This window comes from Plecotus auritus, assembly GCF_963455305.1.
Source record: "Plecotus auritus genome assembly, chromosome: 5".
Classification (NCBI taxonomy): domain Eukaryota; kingdom Metazoa; phylum Chordata; class Mammalia; order Chiroptera; family Vespertilionidae; genus Plecotus; species Plecotus auritus.
The window spans coordinates 15747018-15769850 of record NC_137776.1 but is presented as its reverse complement, the minus strand read 5'-3'; the positions used below and the strand labels follow the sequence as shown (position 1 = coordinate 15769850).

The 22833-nt window shown below is 42.5% G+C and overlaps 1 protein-coding gene and 1 long non-coding RNA gene across 6 annotated transcripts in view; one reads left to right on the top strand and one right to left on the bottom strand.

Moving 5' to 3' along the window:
* The window catches only part of PLEKHM3 (pleckstrin homology domain containing M3), a 243684-nt gene that overhangs the window by 53181 nt on the left and 167670 nt on the right, over window positions 1-22833 (top strand). For all 5 annotated transcript variants that reach the window (XM_080667586.1, XM_080667585.1, XM_080667584.1 and 2 more), the window contains exons 4-5: window positions 11891-12036; window positions 20471-20664. In XM_080667586.1, coding sequence (XP_080523712.1) covers window positions 11891-12036; window positions 20471-20664 — 340 coding nt within the window. The remainder of the gene's footprint in view (window positions 1-11890; window positions 12037-20470; window positions 20665-22833) is intronic.
* LOC308247861 lies at window positions 3721-21082 on the bottom strand. Its single transcript, XR_013960574.1, has 4 exons — window positions 20221-21082; window positions 11658-11740; window positions 6302-6357; window positions 3721-4514 (listed from the first exon to the last, which is right to left on the bottom strand). It is a non-coding gene; the product is annotated as an uncharacterized lncRNA (long non-coding RNA).

Genomic DNA, 22833 nt, shown 5'->3' with positions numbered 1-22833 from the left:
CCAAGTTCAAAGAGATGAGACTCTCACAGAATAGCTGGGGAGAGAAACCAGCATTAAGAACGGGGAGTGACGTGAGAGAGAAGTGGCGGGACAGTGTATGTGCAGAAACTGCAGCTGGAAGAGGCTGAGCTATGCAGGGACGTCTGTGGGCCACAGGCTGGAAGGGGACAGTAAGGAAAGACAGGTTGCTTTTCAGGTAAACCAGAAAGGTAATCTGAATTTCCCAGGCAATAAGCAGTCATTGACTTTTGAAGCAATCAGGGTAGAGCTGTAATGAGGGGATCACTAACGAGTTTGTGCAGGCAGAATATAATGTTAAATGCCAGGGAAACTCAGTGTAGCAAGAACGTAATTGGGGCAGACAATGGATTCTCTGTGAGAAAAAAGGGTGCAGAGCAGGGCTGGGGCCTGGGTGAGGGGAGTGAGGCACTCACTTTGGGCACAAAATTTAAGGGGATGCCAAAAACCCTCAGTCATCAAGATAAGTCATATTTTTAAAAAATATATGTTTTATTGATTTTTTTACAGAGAGGAAGGGAGAGAGATAGAGAGTTAGAAACATCGATGAGAGAGAAACATCGATCAGCTGCCTCCTGCACACCTCCTACTGGGGATGTGCCCGCAACCAAGGTACATGCCCTTGACTGGAATCGAACCTGGGACCTTTCAGTCAGCAGGCCGACGCTCTATCCACTAAGCCAAACCAGTTAGGGCAAGATAAGTCATATTTTAATGTAACATTATTTAACAATCAAAAATAAGTCCAAAAAAATCCACGAAGAACAAAATATAAAATTTTAAATAGAGACAGGACAGTGGGGCTGATTTTTCCTTTGGCCTCAGGCTCTGATACGCTTCAGAGGAACATCCAGTAAGGGTTTATTTAGTAAGACAACTTCCCCCCAAACTCTCAGTGTACGTTCCAAGTAGCCCGGCCCAGCATTTGCCTCGTGACAAGGATGGTGAGGCTGACCTTCCATTCCTGTCTGGGACTGCAGGGCTCCCACGTTTAAGGGAGAAGTGACAGAGCAGTGGGTAAATGGCGATAGAGGAGCGTTAGTCCCACTACTGGCTGCTTTCATGTCTAAAATAATGAGCTTAGTTTGGCCTCTTCTGATTCTGCAGTTGTTTTTTAAGTCAGAGTTATTCATGGGCAAGTGTTTCACCAGAAGTATCAGCTTGTGAAGGGCAGAGCCTCGAGCTGGGCGCTGTGTTACGGCAGGTAGCCTAGTGGGCGGTGCCTCCCTCTGATGGCACCTCTTTGCTCCAGCCTGGCAGCATGACTGGTCTTCTGTAGGGAAGGGGGTAGAGCTGGTGAAAGGGCTTTTTCCCTCCCCATAGTAGATGGTATATCCCTCGCTTGTGGAGAAAAGTGATTAAGTAATCACTTACTTTGCTCACTCGTCTTTGTACAGTCTGGGGGTTTTCCAACAGTGGCACTGTTGACACTTTGTACCAGATAATTCTTTGTCATGGGAGGCTGCCCTATGAACTGAGGATGTTTAGAAACATTTCTGGTCTCTCTCCATTAGGTGCCAGTAGCTACCCTGACTCGCCCCTTTGTGGAAACCAAAGATGTCTCTAGATGTTGCAGATGTCCTCTGTTGGGACAGAAGTCTCCCCTGGTGGTGACACTGAGCTGTCGAGAAACAAGACCGACTAACTCTATCTTCGCTTCCTCGTGCTGCTCTCCCTCACTTCTGTATGAATTAATAAGTGTCTTCTTTCTGAAACGCATGTTGGTTATTTCAGACCACCTAATGGCTCATAGTAAGACGTCAGCATCGTAACGGGTAGCTTTAAGTAAAAGCAGGTTATAGAAATGGAACCCTCACCCACCATCACTCAGTGTAAACCTTTGAGATGCTTTCAGTCACAAGTAACAGGAAATCGAATTCAAACTGATTTGTACAATAAAAGGGAATTGTTTTCCATCAGTGGAGCTTTAGGCATCAGTTGATCTGCTAGCTCAAATTTTTGAACTCTGTTTTTTTTTTTAAATGAATGTTTCAAACGAACGACAGTTTCTTCCCCAAAGCTCTCTTCTGACCGATAGGTTTCTCAGTAATAGTCACAAGCTCAGCACATCCAGGGCATCTTTGAGGAGCCCCTTGCCATGCTCTTCCCACTAGTCTGCTGCCAAATCCTTTGCATTTTATCTCCATAGTATTTCCTCCTTTTCCCCCTGGGGGCTCCCACGCTTACTCAAGCTCAGACTGGCGCACTAACTTACCAACTGTTCCTCCGCTTCCAGTGTCCTCTTGCCAGCTAATCTTTCCAAAGCTGAGGTCCTGTATCTTATTGATTAGTTCGGACTCCTTCCCGTGAGCATCCCGGATCCTTAGGCTCTTCTAGCCTCAGTTCATCCTTCAAAGCTCTCCCCACATCCCTCTGGCTAAAGTGAGCTTCAGACAGCTGGAAAAGGCAGTGTTTTCCAGGCGTGCTCCCATTTTTCTGACTTGACCTTTCATTTGTCAAAATCTTTTTTCCTTAAGGCCCAGGTGGAATGTCCCTGTGTCCACACAGCTGTCCTCATCCTCTCTCTCCACAGTTAGACAGACTGCTTTCTCCTTTGTGCCTTTCTTATCTTCTGCTTCCCACCTCATAGAGTTGTATTCTTGCCCCCTCCCCCCAACCTTCATATTCAGAGATGATGCTACTGCTTGTGAGGTCCAAGGCTGAATCACTAATGAACTAAATTATGTATAGTTGATTCATATTTTCTGTGCTTGTCATATTGTCATCCACAGCAGACAATTTTTATAATATCCCCCACAAGGAGATAGCCATGTGGAAATTCACCTATTAGTTCACTGTGTTGCTCACAAAGTGCCACACACCAGCCAGTTCAGTGAGGCCCTGCCTTTTTTGCCAGTTGTACACCCATGGACAGAATGAGTTTATCACCTTCTGCCTCAGTTTTTTCATTTGTAAAAAGGGGTAATACCTACCTCTTAGAATTGGTGAGAATTGTGTGTGTGTGTGTGTGTGTGTGTGTGTGTGTGTGTGTGTGTAAAGTGTGTATAACAGTGCCTGGCATATAGTATGCACTGTGTAGAAATATATTTGTCCCTTTGCCTATTTATAATTTCCATTTTAAATTGTGTACCATTTTCTTGAAAGTCTTTGGGGAAAGAGCATAATAGGGACAGAAATTAATGAGAAAGTCTGAGAGGAAAACAAGTATGAAAAAATACTAAATTTAGACTGGTGAATTTGTAGCATTTCATTATTAGGCTTTTCTTATCTTACCCTACTATAAATGCCAGTATTGAAGCATCTGATCGTAAGAAAAATTGAAAGTAACTAAACAACTCAAATTATTTCTTTGGAAGTGAAAATATGTGTCACAGATTGTTATATTTATAAATCAAGGAAGGTAGCTATTTAGTACGTAGAAAAGCAGTCAGAGTCTCTAGAGCAGTGAACATATTTACTTACTTCCCTTAGCAAAAATCAAGATTTATTGCCTTTCAAGATAAATTTTGACTAAATATTGACTTTAGGTTCTCAATCATTGTTTACCCGAAAGACTAATAAATCTTGACACTTCTCAACTTGAGTTGGAGTCTACTTGGTATTTATTAATTTATTTAATAAGATTTATAATCTTAACATTCCGTGAGCTTGAACAAACAAACATTATAGAGTTTAGCAAGAGTAGAAAGTCTTTAGTTTATATTTTCTTTCTTCCTTTTTATTTATTTATTTATTTATTTTGCTGCAAAAAAGCTTTATTGTTTTCAGTTGGTCCACGGCTTGGGAGAGGGCTCCAGGGTGGTAAACACTGCCTAGTGGCTGCAGGGGGCAGGAGCTCTGACACCAAGGGGGTGCAGAGGGGCCCCTCAAAGCCTATTAGAATCCGGATGCTCCTAGTCCTGCTTGAGGGTGAGCCTTCCCAAGATATATTCACCCAACCCAGCCTGCACAGGTTAGTCAGATGCTCACCCATCTTCCTGATGAGTTTCACCTCATTTAGGAAGTGACTCTCCAGGAAGTCACAGAGATGGAGGTCAGTATGGGCAGAACCCCGGTGCACACATCCCAAAACATTAGGCTCTGTTTTTCTCCAGGGCCATGGTGGCTTCATGGCGTTCATGGCTCTACCCCACTCATCTTGGGACGGCTTCTGCATGTCCTGGAAAAGGATGTGGCCGCATTTCGCATTTTTACAAGAGGCTGGGTGCTTTTGTGCTTCTCCTAGACCAGCCCACAGAAGTGGCCCATGCCCGCCAGAGCCACATGGTGGAAATACAGGCCCAGAGAGAGGTAGGCATAGGAGGCCCATAGATGCAGGTTGACCAGGTGGTTGGTGGTGGCCTCCACCTGGTGGCATAATTCCGCTAAATCTGGGAGCTCATGGTTGTTCGACAATAAGGAGCTAACCACAAAAGTCTGTGCCAGAAGGTCCTGGAGACAGAGGATGGCTGACAAGGTGGTTTTGGAGATGGGGACTGGAAAGGAGTTTGGAGGGTGGAAGAAGAGGGACTCCCCAGGTCTGTTCTTTCCAAACTCTGTTGAAGCAAGAGACAGGTTTAGGGGACCCCTGACATGCTGCCTTATAATTTCAATCAGCAGCAATTACATAGCATGTGATTTTCACTTCCCTTCTTACTTAAACATAGTACGTTTAAGTAGTCACTGCTAAAAAGCCACACACACCTTACTTGAGACTTGTAGAATGCTTCTAAATTTTAAACCAATTGTTATTCAGATTGGATTTTTAAAAGTATCTTTTTTTGGTTGCCTTAGTCCTGCAAGTATAATAAAAAAACACAGGATTATACTTGGTAGGTGGCCTCTGTCCTGGTCAGTTGATGTCTCTTGGTCTCAGCCGCAGTCTGTTTCTCTAGATATAATATGGATTGAACACTCCTTGTGTCCAGGGCAGCGCTAACAGGTTACAGGCATAACGTGCGCCATATTGCTGTGCGGAAATGAAAACCCTTTAGTCAGGTGCTCCTGGCAACCGCTGCAGCCCATTCTACAAGTGCCAACAAGTGATCCTACGTGTGTGTCAGCCACAGTGGGAAATGTCCTTCAAGTGCTTTATTTATGCTTCTTACATGTCAGCCCTTTGTCTGTGCAGCCCAACTTTTTGAGTCAAAGTTTTGGCCAAAATAAGGGACAATTTTTTTATACTCTCTCACTGTTATAAAGGCCATTTATAGACAAACATAAAATGAAGCCCATCAGAAAGAATTATTTTTCTGATTGACAGAAATGAACTTTAGTATAGCTTTGGGAAGAACCAGTCAGTGCATTTCAAGATTGTGCTTTGCTTTATTGTACTTCACAGATGTTGTGTTTTTTAATAATTGAAGGCAAGACCTTACACCAGTAAAGCTATTACTACTCTCTTCATTGCAATACTGTATTTATTGGGGTGGTCTGGAAGCAAACCCACAATATTTCTGAGGTATGCCTATATGTGTATTCCCTTCCAGCCATGAATTTTCATCCCCTGGGAAGAAAATTTACTATCAAAAGACTTAAGAAATAGTTTTGAGATACTGCAGTTTAAAGTGAGCCCATAAAGTAAAAAAAAGGGACTACCAGCAGTCTGCCATACTACAGAGTGGGCAAAAGTGGGTGTACAGTTGTGAGTATGTGAAATGTATTATTATTTATTAACTAGAGGCCCAGTGCACGAAATTCATGCACTGGGGGGCAGGTGTCCCTCAGCCTGGCCTGTCCCCTCTCACAGTCCGGGAGCCCTCGGGGGATGTCCGACTGCTGCGGAGGTGGGAGAGGCTCCCACCACCACCACTGCACTTGCCAGCTGTGAGCCTGGCTTCTGGCTGAGCGGCCCTCCCCCTGTGGGAGCGCACTGACCACCAGGGGCAGCTCCTGCGTTGAGCGTCTGCCCCCTGGTGGTCAGTGCGCGTCATAGTGACCGGTTGTCCCACTGTTCAGTCGATTTGCATATTAGCCTTTTATCATATAGGATTATTGTATTATTTATTTGTATTATTTCCATATGAACAACTGTAAACGTACTTTTGCCCATGCCTATATTCACATTAGCAATCTAAACATTACACATGGGTTTTTCTTGATTCCCCCTTTTATTCCTTTAGTTTTGCTTGAGATGCTTGTGGGTGCTATTTGCTTTGGAACAGACAAAATGCATACTCAGAGGCATTTGTTTTCATGTGTCTGATTCTCCATCCAAATAGTTCATGTTGTAATTGATTTAATGACTAAGTAGGCGCCTCCTACTTTGTGGGTCACTCACCACCTTGTCCCACAGACCGAGTAACTTAGCCATTTGATACGAGAAAAGTTTTAGATCACTTACGGTAGTCCCCCCATCCACAGTTCCGCTTTCTGGGGTTTCCGTTATTCATGGTCAACCTTGGAAAGAAATATTAAATGGAAAATTTCAGAAATAAACAATTCGTAAGTTTTAAATTGCATGCTGTTCTTAGTAGCATAATGAAATTTCACACCATCCTGCTCCGTCCCACCAGGGACATGAGTCATCCCTTTGTCCAGTGTATCCCTCCCCCCAGTAGTAACTTAAGTAGCCGCCTAGATCAACTGTCGCGGTATTTCAGTGCTTGTGTTCGAGTAACCCTTATCTTATTGTTGTAATTGTTCTATTTCCTTATTAGGTACTGTTGTTAATTTCTTACTGTGCCTAATTTATAAATTAACTTTATCATAGGTAAGTATGTCTAGGAACATAACATTATATATGGGGTCTGGTACTCTCCGCAGTCTTGGGCATCCCTGGGGTTCTTGGATCATATCCCTCACAGATGACGGGGGACTAAACAGGTGTTTCTCGATGTCCCTCCCCCGGCTCTTTTCATTACCATTATGTAGAATTCCGTAGCCTCCGTTCCATGGGCTACGGGTTACCTAACCTTGAGAACACATCCAGCCCCGCCCCCTCCTGCCGTGGAGGATGCAGGCCGGCCCCAGCTTTGCTTGGTCTCCACTTCCTTTAATGGACACCAGAACCACATGGCAAAGAAAGTGCCTCTGCTCTCTCTCCAACAGTCCAGCGCTGTGCCCAGCTTTGTGCTGATGCCAGGCTCACTAAACATAATTTTCAATTGTATACCTAATGTGACACCTTATTTTTAAAAGTACATGTTTAACTCTTAACTACTTAAAGAGCTTATGGTTACAGACCGTAAGCTAGGAAAGCTATGTTCTTTTTGCTTCTGCCCCACCCCGCCCCAGTGCTTGTAAAAATAGCAAGTCATTGAACCCCCATTTCTGTTTTTCTTCTTTTTGGCAATTCTTGTCTCTAAAGCATGATCAAGCCACATTTTGCACAATGCTTACCACAGCTCACTGTCCCATGCCGGGACACTGGACAGAACGGAGGAGGGAGGCACAGGGCAGTCCCCTTCCCTCTCCTGGGGCCACCTCCCTACCCTGTGTGCATACAGTGAAAGGGGGTAAGCAACTTGCCAGTTTGTTTTTTCTATTTTAACGGAGCAAATTTGTCCTCGCACTCTCTTTACCTTTTTCCTCCGTTTTATAGAGGTACCTTCTCCCATTTTTCATTCTTTGTCCCTGTTCTCTTCTTAAAGCTTTCTACCGTCCAAATACAAAATACTGGGTTTACCTTACCAAGTTGGGTAAAGGGGGTAGGTAGCATGGCAGTGTGTGTTCTTTCCTCAATGAGAGATTCACCTGGGTCCAGCCAGAGCCCTTGCTACTTTTCTCTTATGCCCATGAATTTCCATCTGCTGGGGAGGGGCTGCAGGACGGAGCTGGTAGCTGTGCAATAGAGAAAAGCTGGCTGGCTCCTCCTCAGAGCTCAGCTCAGTAACGCCACGTTGCAGCCAATTGAGCTAGCTGGGTACACTTGTGAGAAGAAAGATTGTGCCTTTGTGGAGCGTTAGGCCAAAATTTCTGCTCCAGCCCCCAGCAACAGATTCTTTGGGGGTGTCTTAAAAGGCCATTTGGGAAATGGACTTACATGCAGCAAATAGGATTTCGGTTAAATGGTTACATTTGTTTCCCGAAGTGTATCAGGGGGAAGCTAAACTCTTCAGAGCATGTGTTCATTAAAGATTTGAAGTGGGGTGGGAAGCAATAAAAAAAAAAAAAAAAAGGCCAGTGGGTTCTCTTGTGAGATAGTTTTTTGTTCCTATGAATTGAATACACTCTCTGAAAAGTTTCAAAAAGAGACTGGGAAGAATGTATTTGCTTTGATCCAACATGTGGAGTGTTCCCCACTATAAATGCTCTTTAATTTAGAAACATTGTTGAAAAGTCTATTTGAAAGTACATACAAATATAATATGTAAATAAGCTCTAATTAGTTATTTCAATTAATTACTTTTTGTTTCTGCTTCCCAGCTCTATTTTTCTCCCCATAATGTTGCTTGTCAGAGTCCAGCTTTGGCACCCTCCAAAAAATGTGTTTTCCTAACAGAAATTATTGAGAAAACACATTTTTCACTCTGTTGAAAACTTTATAATGATAGCAAAATCCCAGATCCTGTATCTTTATAAGGAATTGTTTCAGACATTTTTAGTCTATGATTTGCTAGTATATTGAAGGAGGAAATCTTGCAGTTAATTGAAAGAATGGGTGTTTCCTTCTTCAAATAAATGGTGCGTGTTGGTTTTAGAAAATGAATCTACATCAGGCTACCCACTAGCTTCTAATCTTTCCCGACCATCCTATGTTCTTTCATTGGACTTGAAGATGAAAAGTTTTAATTCTAAGTCAACTAAGATTCTTCTCAGTGGGAACAACGGAAGCTCAGGAAGAACATGAGTACAGTGAACTCAGGTTGTTCCTATGCAGCAAATTTTTGGAAATAGACTGAGAACCTGAAATGTTGATTTTGGAAGCCTGAAAAGTAAACTAACTGTGTGACAGATTACGAGCTTTTCACTGATAAAGTGCACTTTACTTGAATCAAATTAGAACTCTAGAGCTTGGAGGGCTTTGGCAGTCACCTAGGGACCAGGGAGCAACGCTCAGTTTTTACCACCTCAGCTCCTGGGTGTGGTTGGGTAGAAATGCAAGTTCCCGGGCCCTGCTCCAGTCTACAGAATCAACATCTCTGGGGCGGGGTCTACGCTTTTCACAAACATTTCTAGAAAATGCTGATGCTCAGCAAACTTGGCAAACTGCCAATTTAGGCTAACCATGGATTCTGCAGTGAGGAAAGCGGGCCCAGAGAGTTGATGGGTCAGACGCCCATTGTACCTGAGGCAAGAACAAGCTTCCCGACTCTAGACTTGTGCTGCCTCTGCACCATGTATCCAAAACAGTCCGAAGCAGGACTGTTAGGGTAGGTTGGAACCTACTTCTGTTATGAGGGGTGATTTCATCGCCGAGATTAGGAGAGAATGGTTCTAAATAGGATATAAAGGTAAAGACACCCAAGGACTGGAGGGTGGAGGTCTTGTGCTGGGGCCTCTGTCTAAACGAAAACCCGAAGGAACCTGAGCCATGTTGTCTGTTCTCTTTTCTATGAGCCTGGAGACCTATGCAAATAGGTAAGGATGTTTAGCTCATTTGTTAGCTCATATAGTTGAGCCCCAGCACATGGACACGTGTGCCTGGCTGAGATACACATCTTTAGGCTATACGCTTTCTTAAAGTGCACATTTGTTATTTTAATATTGCCTACATATGTTCCATCTAGAAAATTATAATAAAGTCATTAAAAAGTACAGACTGAAAAACCCAGTACTACCTACTGAAGCATATATGACTATCCAGCAAATGCTTACTGATGTTTATTATATTCAAATAATCAGAAAAGATAAAATAACCTAAATTTGTTTTTACAGTATTCTGTGGTGAGAGTTTCAACTATGATGATCATCCTGAATTTCTACAAGATCAGGATCACTTTCTAAGTCATCAGGGAAGGCTGAGTTCCATTCAGCCTCACTTCAGCGTTAAGTCAGTTGACTGCCTATTTTTGGAAACTGCAATATCCCAGTGTCTAGAATATGTCACAGTCCACTCAACTCTGTCCCATAGACCACATAGGAGCACATGCGTAATGTAGAATTCTTAGAATAGGCAACGTATTTTCATAGGGAAATGAACAAAAGTAGCCTGCTTCAAGAGGTAGATCCAGGATAGCAGGATCAATTCTAGAACAGCCATGGGAAATTAAAATCTCTATGTAAGCATGTGGCTGTACGTATGCTAAATAGTATTCCGTTTCTCATCCCTTCCACATAAACATGTATTGATGGTCTGCTTGTGCAAAGCCTTGTGTTAAGTGCTGAGGATAAAAAATAGATCGGAGAAGTTTGGCAGTGCGGTTCTGGCTGTCCCAGCACGTAAAGAGGCACCGAGTTGAAGGCAGTGTGGTCGGGGAGTGCAGCCGACAACATTCCAGTGTTCAGAGCTAGTGATTGTGACGGCACCTCCCGCGCGTCCGACAGAAGCACCCTGTGTGTTGGGTTCTTCCTTATCTTCACACATACCTCATTCCTCAGGAGCTCGGATTTCGTTGCTGTTCTAGGAAGGAAGAGTAGTGAGCTCTTGAAGCCTAATACCAACACATTTACTTCTGTCTTCCATACCTCTATTTAAAAACAGGATCTCTCTCTGTCTGGCCCACGCACTGTGGAACAGCTTAAATACTGATGCCATTTTATTTGTGATGACAGTGAAAAGTTCTGTGAGCTTTGTGGTCCTTTTATTCAGGCTATTCATGTGAATTAGTATCTTCTTTAGTTGGGGATTTGTTAAATGTGTTTTAGCTCCTTCTAATGGAAATGGGGTGCAACACTGATCATTAGTAGTAGTACTTTATTTTGTACCATATGAAATTGGATTAATGTGAGATTTCTTTGAAAAATACAGTTCTTAGCACCCAACCATGAAATGGGCCATATGGAAGGAGTTCTAAAATGAAAGCTGTAAATCAAAAAATGTCAGAAAACTGCTGCTGTTGATGTAATCATGACTACCTGTTCTGGATTTTGTCCATTGGATTGACTGTGACAGAGTCTCTACACTCACCAGCAGAAGGTAGTTCCATCTAAAAACCAGTGGCTCCTCTGTGGCAGAGCCATGGTTATTACCAGGCCCCTGACGGTACCAGGACAGTGCTCACAGAACCATGCACTTCCTTGGACACAAAAAGGGCCTTAGCCATCACTCACAGGCAACCAGTGGCCTTGAGTAATGGGCTGGATTTGGCAAAGTAGAGATCGGAGAAGAGGAGCTATGTAAGGAGAAATAACGCGCACCAAGATACGGAGGGTGGAGAGAGCACACTATTTATTTGGGAAACAGTGTGGAGAGTTCCCTGACTGGAATAAAGAGGTTATATTCCCACTGGAGAGTAAGCAATAGGAGCAGGTAGTTGGAAAGGCGAGTTGGAGGCCAATTAATGGACAAATTCCTTCCATTTATTTTGGAAGCAAAGGAAGGTTCTACCTATCAGTTTTTAGAATCATTTTAGAGTCAGACAAGCATAGAGCCAAATCCAGCTCCACCTCTTATTAGCTGGGTGACTTCAAGACAGAATACATAACCTGGCTAAAACCTTAGTTTATTCATCTGTGCAATAGAGCTGATATCTCTGTCTCATAGAAAGGTGTGGCTTGTATAAGATCCTGTATGAGAAGCCCCAGCAAAGTGCCTCATGACAACACGGACTCTGAGGGAAGCAAGGAGGGACAAATGGGGGTACAGGGAGGCTTACCTGCTGAAGAGCTGGACTCAGAACAGACCAGAAATGGACCAGTTTCAGTGGTCCTCCAGGAGCAGGGGGAGGGAGCTCCTGGGCTGGAAAGAAGGACACATGCATATACATGGATTCTCTGCAATTTCTGTCCTGTTGTGGAATTTTGTTTAACTCGAGGTGAGGGTTGTGTAGCCTTGTCCTGTGCTGTTAAAGGTACAATAATCATAGACTTTTGCTTTTGTTTTGAACAGGATGCCAGCGATCCATTGGCCTTTCCAATGGGAAAGCCAAAGTGTGCAATTACAGTGGGTGGTATTACTGCAGCAGCTGCCACGTGGACGACAGTTTCCTCATCCCCGCACGCATAGTCCATAACTGGGATACGTCAAAATACAAGGTAGGTGCAAAAACTCTGTACTTCATGACAGCAACTTGTTCATGTTGTCATGTGGATTATTAAGATAATGACATGAGAATTTTTTTTAAAAAATATATTTTATTGATATTTTACAGAGAGGAAGGGAGAGGGATAGAGAGCTAGAAACATCGATGAGAGAGAAACATCGATCAGCTGCCTCCTGCACACCTCCCACTGGGGATGTGCCTGCAACCAAGGTACATGCCCTTGACCGGAATCAAACCTGGGACCCTTCAGTCCGCAGGCCGACGCTCTATCCACTGAGCCAAACCGGTTTCGGCGTGACATGAGAATTTGAAGCGAACTTGATGAGGTAGTTTTATAAAAGCTACAAGATCCTCTCCCACTTTCTACTCTGCTGTGTCATCTCTCTTCCTTCTGTGGTCATAACTACCAGAACTCACATGCTGATTCCCACTTCTAGCTCCGGGTTTGCTACTGAAAGTGAGGTCTGTGGAATTAATTACCTAATGGACATCCCAGCTTTAGTTTTATTTTTTTTAAATATATTTTATTAATTTTTTACAGAGAGGAAAGGAGAGGGATAGAGAGTTAGAAACATTGATGAGAGAGAAACATCGATCAGCTGCCTCCTGCACACCCCCCAATGGGGATGTGCCTGTAACCAAGGTACATGCCCTTGACTGGAATCGAACCTGGGACCCTTCAGTCTGCAGGCCGACGTTCTATCCACTGAGCCAAACCGGTTAGGGCCCCAGCTTTAGTTTTAAACCTACTCGTCTTCAAGCCATCTGGTGGGTTAGCTACATTGTACAGCTTCTCAACCCTTCCATAGACCACCCTTCTAGCAGGTACTAGAAGTTGGCAAGGTGAGGAATCCAGCCCCACACTGGAGGATTCTTTTATGGTGCTGTGCCTGCCACATAACAGAGAAGTCTGTTACCTGGTCTGACTAGCCTGTCCTGTGTGCACTTCAGTCTCAGTATGCCCCAAGTGGGCTTTATCACCCTCCCAAATGTCCCCCCAAGTACACATGGCTCCACCAGTCACCACTGCCAGTGCTGGGAGACTACTGGACTCCCCTCTGCCCACCCCCCCACTGCCCTGCCTAATCAGTTAGCAGAAATCACGTGCAGAATTATAGCTCTTGAGATCATGCTCTCCACTGCACCCACCACTCGACCACACTAACTTGAACCCTCAGCGTCACTCATGTGATGGAATTCAGTAATTTCCCAGCTGTGCTTTCTGCTTTCAAGTCTTGCCCCAGCAATATTTCAAAAAAAGTCCTAATCTCACCTTGGATAAATTTTGTTACTTTCCTCAGCCTCAGTTTCTTTACATTCAGAGTGGAGATAATAATAATAGTACCTATTTCATAAGGTTGATCTTTGCTTAAATAAATGATTCACAGAAAGCACCTAGTGCAATGCCTGGTACACATAATAAGTGCCCAGTTAATGGCAGCTTTTACATGATTGTACGTAAGGTAAATACAAATCTCTTAACAGAGAGACCTTTGTGACCTCTAGTCCCTGCCTTTCTAGCCCCTTCGCCCACTACCTCCGTCTCCACAAATCTCTTCTGTGAGATCACACGCCTCCCTATCCCCAGTCCTGCCATTTCACACCTCTTGCCCTCACTCAGCACAGCAAATCCTAAACCCAGCTTAAACCTAATTTCCTCTCCCGATTCTTTCCTTCCCCTCTCCCAGACAGTTATCATTGTCTCCTCTGCATCTTGTACTTGACACTCTGCATATAGGCTATAAATATATTTGCCATGTGTGTATTAGATAAAAACCTACTTAGAAGGAAAGAACACTAAGTTGAATTTGGTTTAGACAGTTTAGATTAATCTGCTTGGAGCAGGGATTTGACAGCCAAGAGAGGTGTGTAGACAGCAAGTGAGTGAGGCAGTCCTAGCCCCGTGATCACTGAGGGCTTAGGCTGTGGCACATGCCAGCGGAATATATGCCAATCAGCTGAGCTAACGCCGAAAAGGTGCCACTGAATGAGGAAAACGAGCAATTCAGGCGTAGTTGATGAAGATGTGAAAGGAGGAGGAAATCCCGGTCTGTTTGCAGAGAGCTGTGAAGGCCACCCAAACCATCCATTTAGCCATCACTGACACTTGCAATCTCTCTACACAGCAGGCATTTGCCACAGTGGTCATTCAAATGACAGGGTTTAATTTTGAGAGGATAGGTAACTGATTGAGATGTCGGGCACCCTCCCTCCCTCCATGTTGCACATGAGGAGGATCTCCTGTGTCAGACCATTCCTTCTCCGTGTGTCAGTGAACAACAGGAGAGTTTAAAGCAAGAATAGAGCTGGTCGATTTTATCTGGATCATCTCTCACAGGCATTAAGTAACTATATTCCATTTAGTGCAGTGTCTGTCTATCTTTGCTCAGATGCAGATTTAACTTAATATTCCTAATTGGGAGGATCAATTCAGACCCTATCAGTTTCCAAAACCAGACATCTTTCTGTGAGATCTGCCTGCTCTAATAGCAAGTACGTGACTGGCTTGACTGGCCCGTTAAGCCAGTGAAAAAAGGGTTTTGCAGAGCAGGATGAAGTCTGTCATCTTAAGCGTTTCCTTGTTTGCCCTCTGGAGAAATAATAATCCTAATTATTTTTAAAGCAGGATTTCATGTTTTCTGGTGTACATCCTGCAAATTGAGTTGAGCTCCAGGATTACCCTGCAGCTAAGCCCTAACCTCAAATTTTCTAATGAAATTCTCTTTAACTTCCCTCCACCACCACACCCCCCCCCCATTCAAAAATACCAGTATGAGAAAGAAGCTGTAAGGAACTCAGATTTAGCCTCAACTCTTCCTAACAGTTCCCCTGTGTTGTACTTTTTAAAAATATTTTTGTATCCTAGCCAGAACAGTCACATTCCATTTCGCTAGGGGTTTTCCATGTTACGTAAACCATTTCCTATCTCTGTTACTTTGAGAGGCGTTCAGAGCAGGCTCTATTGCCCTTGCAGAGCTGGAGAGTAGTCGCTGATGGGGAAAACCACTTGTTAGGAGTCATTTGGAGATTTTGAGAACAAATTGTAATTAAACTTAAGATCTCCTGATTCCTCCTCCATTAGCCCACAGTGCCTGTTTTAACAGGACCAAGAAGTGTTATGATTGGGATTGATTTCAATAAGGAAGGCTTTCACTATGATGTTTCAGAGATGGGAAGAAAACCTTATACCAAAACAATGAGTGGTTATTTGTGGGAAAATTATAGGTGATAACTTTTTTTCCCTTTTTCAATCTTTATTCTCCTAATTTTCAGTAATGTGACTATATTATTTTATTATTTTGTAAATTGTGACTTAGTTCTATATACTTTAACAAAATATGAATTAAAACTTATTCTTTTTAATGCCTCAGAATTAAATTATTTCTGTCCTGCGATAGAAAACTTCCACGTGCTTTAATGTGGCGTGGGAGGCTGTTTTTCCATGAAGAAATTGCTGTGTGCTGCTATACCTTTATTCTTTTTTGAATATACTTTCACAAATTTCAAGATTCAGAAAGTACAGAGGGTGTGTGTGTGTGTGTGTGTGTGTGTATATATATATATATGTAATCTCCCTCCCTGTTCTTCCCTCAGGCAAGCAAATTACTCCTTTCTTATGTATCCTTCCAGAGGTCATTTCTCATACCTGTGTTTACACAGAAATGGCAGTAGGCAGTATAGTACACAAGCTGCTCTTGGAGAACTTTCCATTTAGATCATAAAACTCTTCATTGGGTTTTTAAAATAGCCATTCCATATTCCATCATGAATTTTACACACATCAATTTATCCAACCTGACCTTTTTTTTTATATATATATTTTATTGATTTTTTACAGAGAGGAAGGAAGAGGGATAGATAGTCAGAAACATCGATGAGAGAGAAACATCGATCAGCTGCCTCTTGCACACCTCCTACTGGGGATGTGGCCGCAACCAAGTTACATGCCCTTGACCGGAATCGAACCTGGGCCCTTTCAGTCCGCAGGCTGACGCTCTATCCACTGAGCCAAACCGGATTTGGCACCATTTTTTTTTTTTTATGGACATTAGGTTTTTCCAATCTTTTGCTGTTATAGACAGTGATTCAATGAATAGCTTTATGCATCCTTCTGAATATAAGTTCTCTCATTTATGAGTGAGACTCCCTGCAGATAATGTCCTAGGTGTAGGTATGTACATTTGTGAGTTTGGTGGATATTGCCCTCAGTCAGGGTTCTGTGCTATACTTTTACCTTCTATCTTCTCGCAGGTGTTTTTCTTCCCTTAGTACCAGATGTTGGCTGTCACATCTGTTGTCACTGTGCTGCCTCTAGCTGTCCTTTCCCACTTTATTACCTCGAAATAAGTTGAATCACGTAGATGCAGGGCTGTGGAAAAAGAACCCCCTCACAGATTGCAGCACAGTCTCAGATTTGAGTCCTTATAGCTTAAACCAGGGGTGGGGAACGTCTGGCCCGCGGGCTGAATAAAGCTTATGAAATCACTTGGTCTGGCTCTGCCAAGGCAACTGCTTATTGAATTTTTATTTAAAATCCAATAAATCTAGGAGCTTTTTTCATAGCAACATAAGTTTATATTAAGTGAATTATATTAAGCGAATGATGTTAGAAATATCCAAATGATCCTTGGCAGGAAAAGGTTTCCCACCCCTGGCTTAAACTATTTTGTTCTAAGGTAAGAGAGCTTTGAAAAAATTTCATTTATATTAGTAATAAACACTACGTATTATTTAGTAAAATACTAATAGGTCAGTGAACTGTTGACCCTGTAAAATTGTTTCTAATGTGAATGGAATGGGGTCATGGAAAGAATGCCAGGTAAAACCATTCATTCTTAATTTTTTTAAATTTTTTTAAAAAATATATTTTATTGATTTTTTACAGAGAAGAAGGGAGAGTGAGAAACATCAGTCAGCTGCCTCCTCCACACCCCCTACTGGGGATGTGCCCGCAACCAAGGTACATGCCCTTGACCGGAATCAAACCTGGGACCCTTGAGTTCACAGGCCGACGCTCTATCCACTGAGCCAAACCGGTTAGGTCAGTGGTCAGCAAACTCATTAGTCAACAGAGCCAAATATCAACAGTACAACGAGTGAAATTTCTTTTGAGAGCCAAATTTTTTAAACTTAAACTTCTTCTAATGCCACTTCTTCAAAATAGACTCACCCAGGCCGTGGTATTTTGTGGAAGAGCCACACTCAAGGGGCCAAAGAGCTGCATGTGGCTCGTGAGCCGCAGTTTGCTGACCACGGGGTTAGGGCAAACCATTTTTTTAAAAAGAAAGAGTATTGGATTCATCCATCTGCACTTATGAGCCGAGTTTTCACTCGGACTTTCCACAAATTTGGTTGGCAAGAAGTAGGACAGTAGCTTTTAGGTGAAATATATTCGGCATTCACATATAACTCATGCAATATTTATATTAACAAGAAAGAAGCTCTGTCACATAAACTTTATCACCTAAGAAAGAAAGAAGCTCTGTCACATAAACTTTATCACCTAAGAATGTCATTGGCTTCCTTCCCTAAGTAACTCTATATTTTTAAAGATTTTCTTTTTTAAAAAGCTTTTAAATTACAGTTGAGTTTGAAAGTGGAATCCTCATACCAGCATGCAGGCCCATTTAGAACTTAGGGGGGAAAGTGCTCTATTTTGCAAAAATGGCATTTCCTGCTGAATTTGGAGCCCTCTCAGAAATTTCCTCACCAGAGTAAATGATTGATTCTCAAAGGCAAGCATGTGCTCAGCCTGGCTGCCAAACACGGCTCAGCCTGTAGGGATCCGTTCACACACTCGGCAGCCGCGGTCACAACACGCTCTGTATTCCTAACACTCGTTAATAACCCGTGAAGCAGCGCCTCGGACGTGATTCAAACTAGCTCTGTTTTTGTTTTCAGTAATTTCAGTTTATGAATGCTGACGTCAGTAGCTGCTGTCCCATTTGTCTTACTGCTTTTACTGTCTCTGTAAAAGACTTTTTTTTTTTTTCCTTTTGGGCTTAAGTGCCACCTGAAGAGAGAAGCCTTTTAAGGCCTGGGAGACTGGCCAGTGCCCTTTGTCCTTCTGTTCACCTACTAAAAGGTAGCATTGTTAACCTAATTCAGCAGGGCCCTGACTCAGTATAAACACTGCTCAATAGGGCCAGAAAGACTAATTGAATTGTACAATACATCATTTTTCAGCAACAGTTTCAAGTGGGTTGTACTTCATTTTCCAGAACACCGTTCGTTTTTCCCTCTTTTAAGATATTTAAATATTGCAAATATTGAACTGTGATAAATAAAATCTATCTGAACCCAGTTCTGTCTCTCCCCACTGAGCTGTGAGCTACGGGAGGAAGGGCCCTACCTGGTTTATTCACCACGTGCCTCGTGCTTACCACAGTGTCTGGCATGTACCTGCGACTCTGCCTCAGAGCAAGGCATTGTTCAGTCCTGCCAACTGTTCTCTCCAGTCTGGTAAAACCGTCACAGGTTTTGGCAGATGCTAGGTGCATCTTTGGAGCTGGAGTTACAGAGACTGTAAACTTCATTAATTCTAACTCTGCAGGACCCCAGAGGATTACACAGCACAGCAGGTACCTCAAAAATAATTGCTTTTAAGGGAAAAAATTATACTTTTAATAGAAAAAAAATGATTTCATATTTTGCATCTCTGTAAGGAGCATAAACTTTTATGTGAGCTTTACAATAAAAGAAAATGATAATATTGAATTTCATAAACATCTGTTTTTAATCAACATGCAGTAGCCATACATTTAGTTGTCACATGTGCATATTGATGGGTTTTCATGGCTGTGTCTGCTGCTTGTACTCTCCTCTGCCCCATCCTTGCCCACCAAGTGAATTTCTGTTTGTTTCTAGACCTCGAGCCAATGTCACCTGTTTAACCCCCCTCCCCCCGCAGCACAGCTGATTTCTCCCTCCTTTCAGTTACCTGTGGATCTCACCCATAGTTCTTTTGTGGTAGATGACAGGCTATGTGCTACATGTATATTTTGTTTTAAATATTTGTCTATTATACTAAACAGTGAGTCCCTTGAAGGTAGAGACTGTATCCTATTTAACTTCATTAGTAAGCTTCTAACCTAGAGTGTGAAACCTAGTGGATTTCCATTTTTTTTTTTTTCATAAGCAAAGTTGTTTGTTTTGTTTCTATGGTGAATTCCTGCCTTACTCCCAGTACTAGAGAGGTTTTGGAGGAAACTTGGTGAAGTTTTACCTTTCATAAATAGAACTAAGCCAATTCTATGTATCAGTAGTGAGTCCATGTCTCAGTGAATTAAAATGTACAGGTCCCCCCAGATTACCCATGTGTCATGCATTATTTAAGCAACCCCCCCTCTCTCTTGGATGCATTATGTTTCTACTAATTATTTCTACTGATGACAGTGATATTTTATAGTCAACTTTCATTGTTTACTACCAGAGGTAGATACAGAATTGGATGAATATGCTAGAGGCAGCCCAAGTTCAAAGTTGTTCTAATAAGAAAAACTCCTTTCTGCTCACTAAAGTGTGTATTTGAGCCCTAACTGGTTTGGCTCAGTGGATAGAGCATTGGCCCATGGACTAAAGGGTCCCAGGTTTGATTCCTGTCAAGGGCATGTACCTTGGTTGCAGGCTCAATCCCCAGTAGGGGGCGTGCAGGAGGCAGCTGATCAATGTTTCTCTCTCATTGTTTTTCATTCTCTATCCTTCCTCTCTGTAAAAAAAATTAAAAAATATGTATATAGAGTTAAAAAAAGTGTATTTGAGTCTGTTTTCTATGCAATGAAATTATTCTGCACATATTTATTTTTCAAAACATTGTTATTACCTATTTTTTAAAAGTGGTATAGGGGCTTAATCACAAGGAACAACAACAACCTGTAATTATTGGAATCGAGAGTCTAGGTCAGTGGTCGGCAAACTCAGTCAACAGCAAGCTGCATGTGGCTCGTGAGCCACAGTTTGCCGACCACTGGTATAGGACATACATACATACGCATATACATATATGTATTTTTAAAATCAGGGAGTCTTAATCTCCCCTTTTTTTGGAAATAATTATAGAGTCACAGATAGTTGCATAGATAGTACACAGTGGCCTTGTATCCCTTTCACCTAGTTTCCCCATTGGTTACATCTTAAATAATTAAAGTATATTTAAAAAAAACAACAGAAAACTGACCTTGGTGTACTGGGTCTGTGTAGTTCTGTGTCATTGTATCGCGTGTGTAGATGCAGGTAATCAGGATATAGAATTAATGCATTCCTTTCATTAATGCCAGTTTAGTTTCTGGAAGAGAGGAGAAAGACCAACTTCATATTTAGTTTGGGCTTTTCACTTGGCTAGGATACTTAAGCTGTGGTTCGTAGTTTGAGGCGGCGTGGAAAGCCGGACGAGTCAGCAGAACTGATCGAGGACGTTGATTTTGTAGGTGTCTAAGCAGGCCAAAGAGTTTCTGGAGTACGTGTACGAAGAGCCCCTGATCGACATCCAGCAGGAGAACCCCATGCTGTACCTGCACGCCGAGCCGCTGGCCACCGTGGTGCGGCTGCGGCAGCGGCTCAAGTCACTGCGTGCGTATTTGTTCAGCTGCCGGGCAGCCGTGGCCGAGGATCTGCGCCGCAGGTAAGAGTCATAAATGTCAGATGGCTCCAGTTTGTTTTTCTTTCCTGCCCTGGGAGGGTGGTGACATGATCTCTAAGGGCCTTTCCAGCACAGACCGGCTGGAATTCTGTGGTTCTGCCTCTGGGCTCATCTTGGACATTTTCCTCTGAGGCCCTCTATCAGATTGAGCCAAGCAAAATGGAAATATCTCAGCATAACTGCAGGCGATTAACCCAAGGCCCGAGTTCCCAAGACGGTGAAGACTTCTCTTACCTGTAGGTTAACTTGAGGTAATGATGGTGGCAGTGTCTCTTCATGGATCACTTCTGTGGTGTTTTACACTTTTCTCACTTTCAGTTCCTATTTCTCATCAGTAAAAATAAGCATGTTTGAAATATTTCACAACTTAAAAACATTTTTCAGTGGGAAATAAGTAGGTAAGTGGTTATGCAAATCTTATTTTCCATAGGGAGAGAAACTTGCTCAGTGATGCAGGCCGTAGGGCTGGGACGGAAATGCCCAGGCCCAGATTCGGCCTTTTCATGCTCCCATGGTGCAGGCTTCCTACAGCTTGTTGTCTCCGAGTTCAGAGAACACACAAGTCCATACCGGGCTCAGATCTCAAATCAGAGTGAAAATGTGCCTGCGCTCATCAAATTCCTTCTTTTACAGTGAGATTTTATTGGCATTTAAATTTTCACTCTTGGCTTATACAGACTAGCTTATACTTGACATAATTGTTGATGGTGTTCATAAGTCCCTAAAAATACCTTTTAAATTTTTTTTGTTTTAATAGAAATGACCAAAGCATACATTAGTCATGGATTTTGGAGGTACACCTATGTGCTTAAGTACCTTTGGAAAGTATTAAAAGTGATACAGTTTGCTATTTGAGATCCAATTAGATCCAAAGACACTGACATAACCCCAGGCATCCGAAGAAGACATTTTTAAAAGAACTAAATGTAGATAGTGAAGAATACATAATATGTAGACAAGCTCTCATAAAATAATAATGAAAAGGCAGCTGCCATAAAGCAAAATACTTCTTAGTGGTAGTCATTCTACTACCTAGTTATTTTTTAGAAAGCACTAGAAAGTGGTCAGGATTTGTTCCTATAAAGTCTAGGCACATCTTAATTCTAAAATATCAGGGCTTTCCCTGAAAGGCAGTAGAATTACATGTCTCAAACCAATTTACCAACTAAACTATATACAAGAAGTTTAACATTCAAAGTATTTTCAGTACTTTTTGGCTTTCCTCAAAGCTAATTTTTCTTGAGCCTATATGTTTAGGTAATATTAAAATCTGCACATGGGAATTATGTTAGATACCTTTCTGATATAGTTTTACTTTGGTTAAATATGCCAAATCAGGGCACACATTTAGAAATTAAATAGGAGATCCTCCCTCCATATGGATGACTAAGAATACCTATGCTGTTCCCACAGTCCGGTGGTTTACCACCCTGTACTGCGCCCATGGCCAGGCCACCAGGAAAGGAATGGAGGTTCTAGAGAGAAGGCACTCCCAACCAAGCCTGTGAGAAGGAATACAGTAACTTTTTTCTTTCCCTTGATTTTTCTTATCTGGACTTGTTCATGACCATTCCGTAGTGCAGTGCCTGGCACAAGATGGGTGCTTACTAAATATCGGGTGGGTACGTGGAAGGAAGGAGGGAGGATGAATGGGTATTATGGTGCCACTTCAGACCACTGAATAGCGGCCAGTAGCCTAATTTTGAGGAAGGAGTCATCTTCAGATTCTTCTCTTCCTTACTTCCCTGTATGTTACTTAGCACAGCATCTGACCCATCCAGACCCCTTAAAAATAGTTGTTGAAGAACAAATCTAATCAGCCAAAAAAGATGTATTTAGTTGGTTCTGTTTCTGGGATAAGTCTCAAATCTGTCCTCTCCTCCTCTCTTCCAGTACAGCACCTGCTTTAGTCTCAGGATACTGCAGTACCCTTCTGTCTAATCTATCTGTTTCTTCCCAATCGAACCTTTGCACAAGACAAATTATTAAAGAACAAGTATGGAATTCAGGATCTGCCCAAATCTGGTTCATTATATTGCTCTACAAGATATTCTCAAATACCTTGCACTTTACACACAAGTAATTAATTTTGTTATTGTAGTTCCTCTGTACTTATAGGCTTACCATGTCTTTCCAACCTGGCACAGAGCA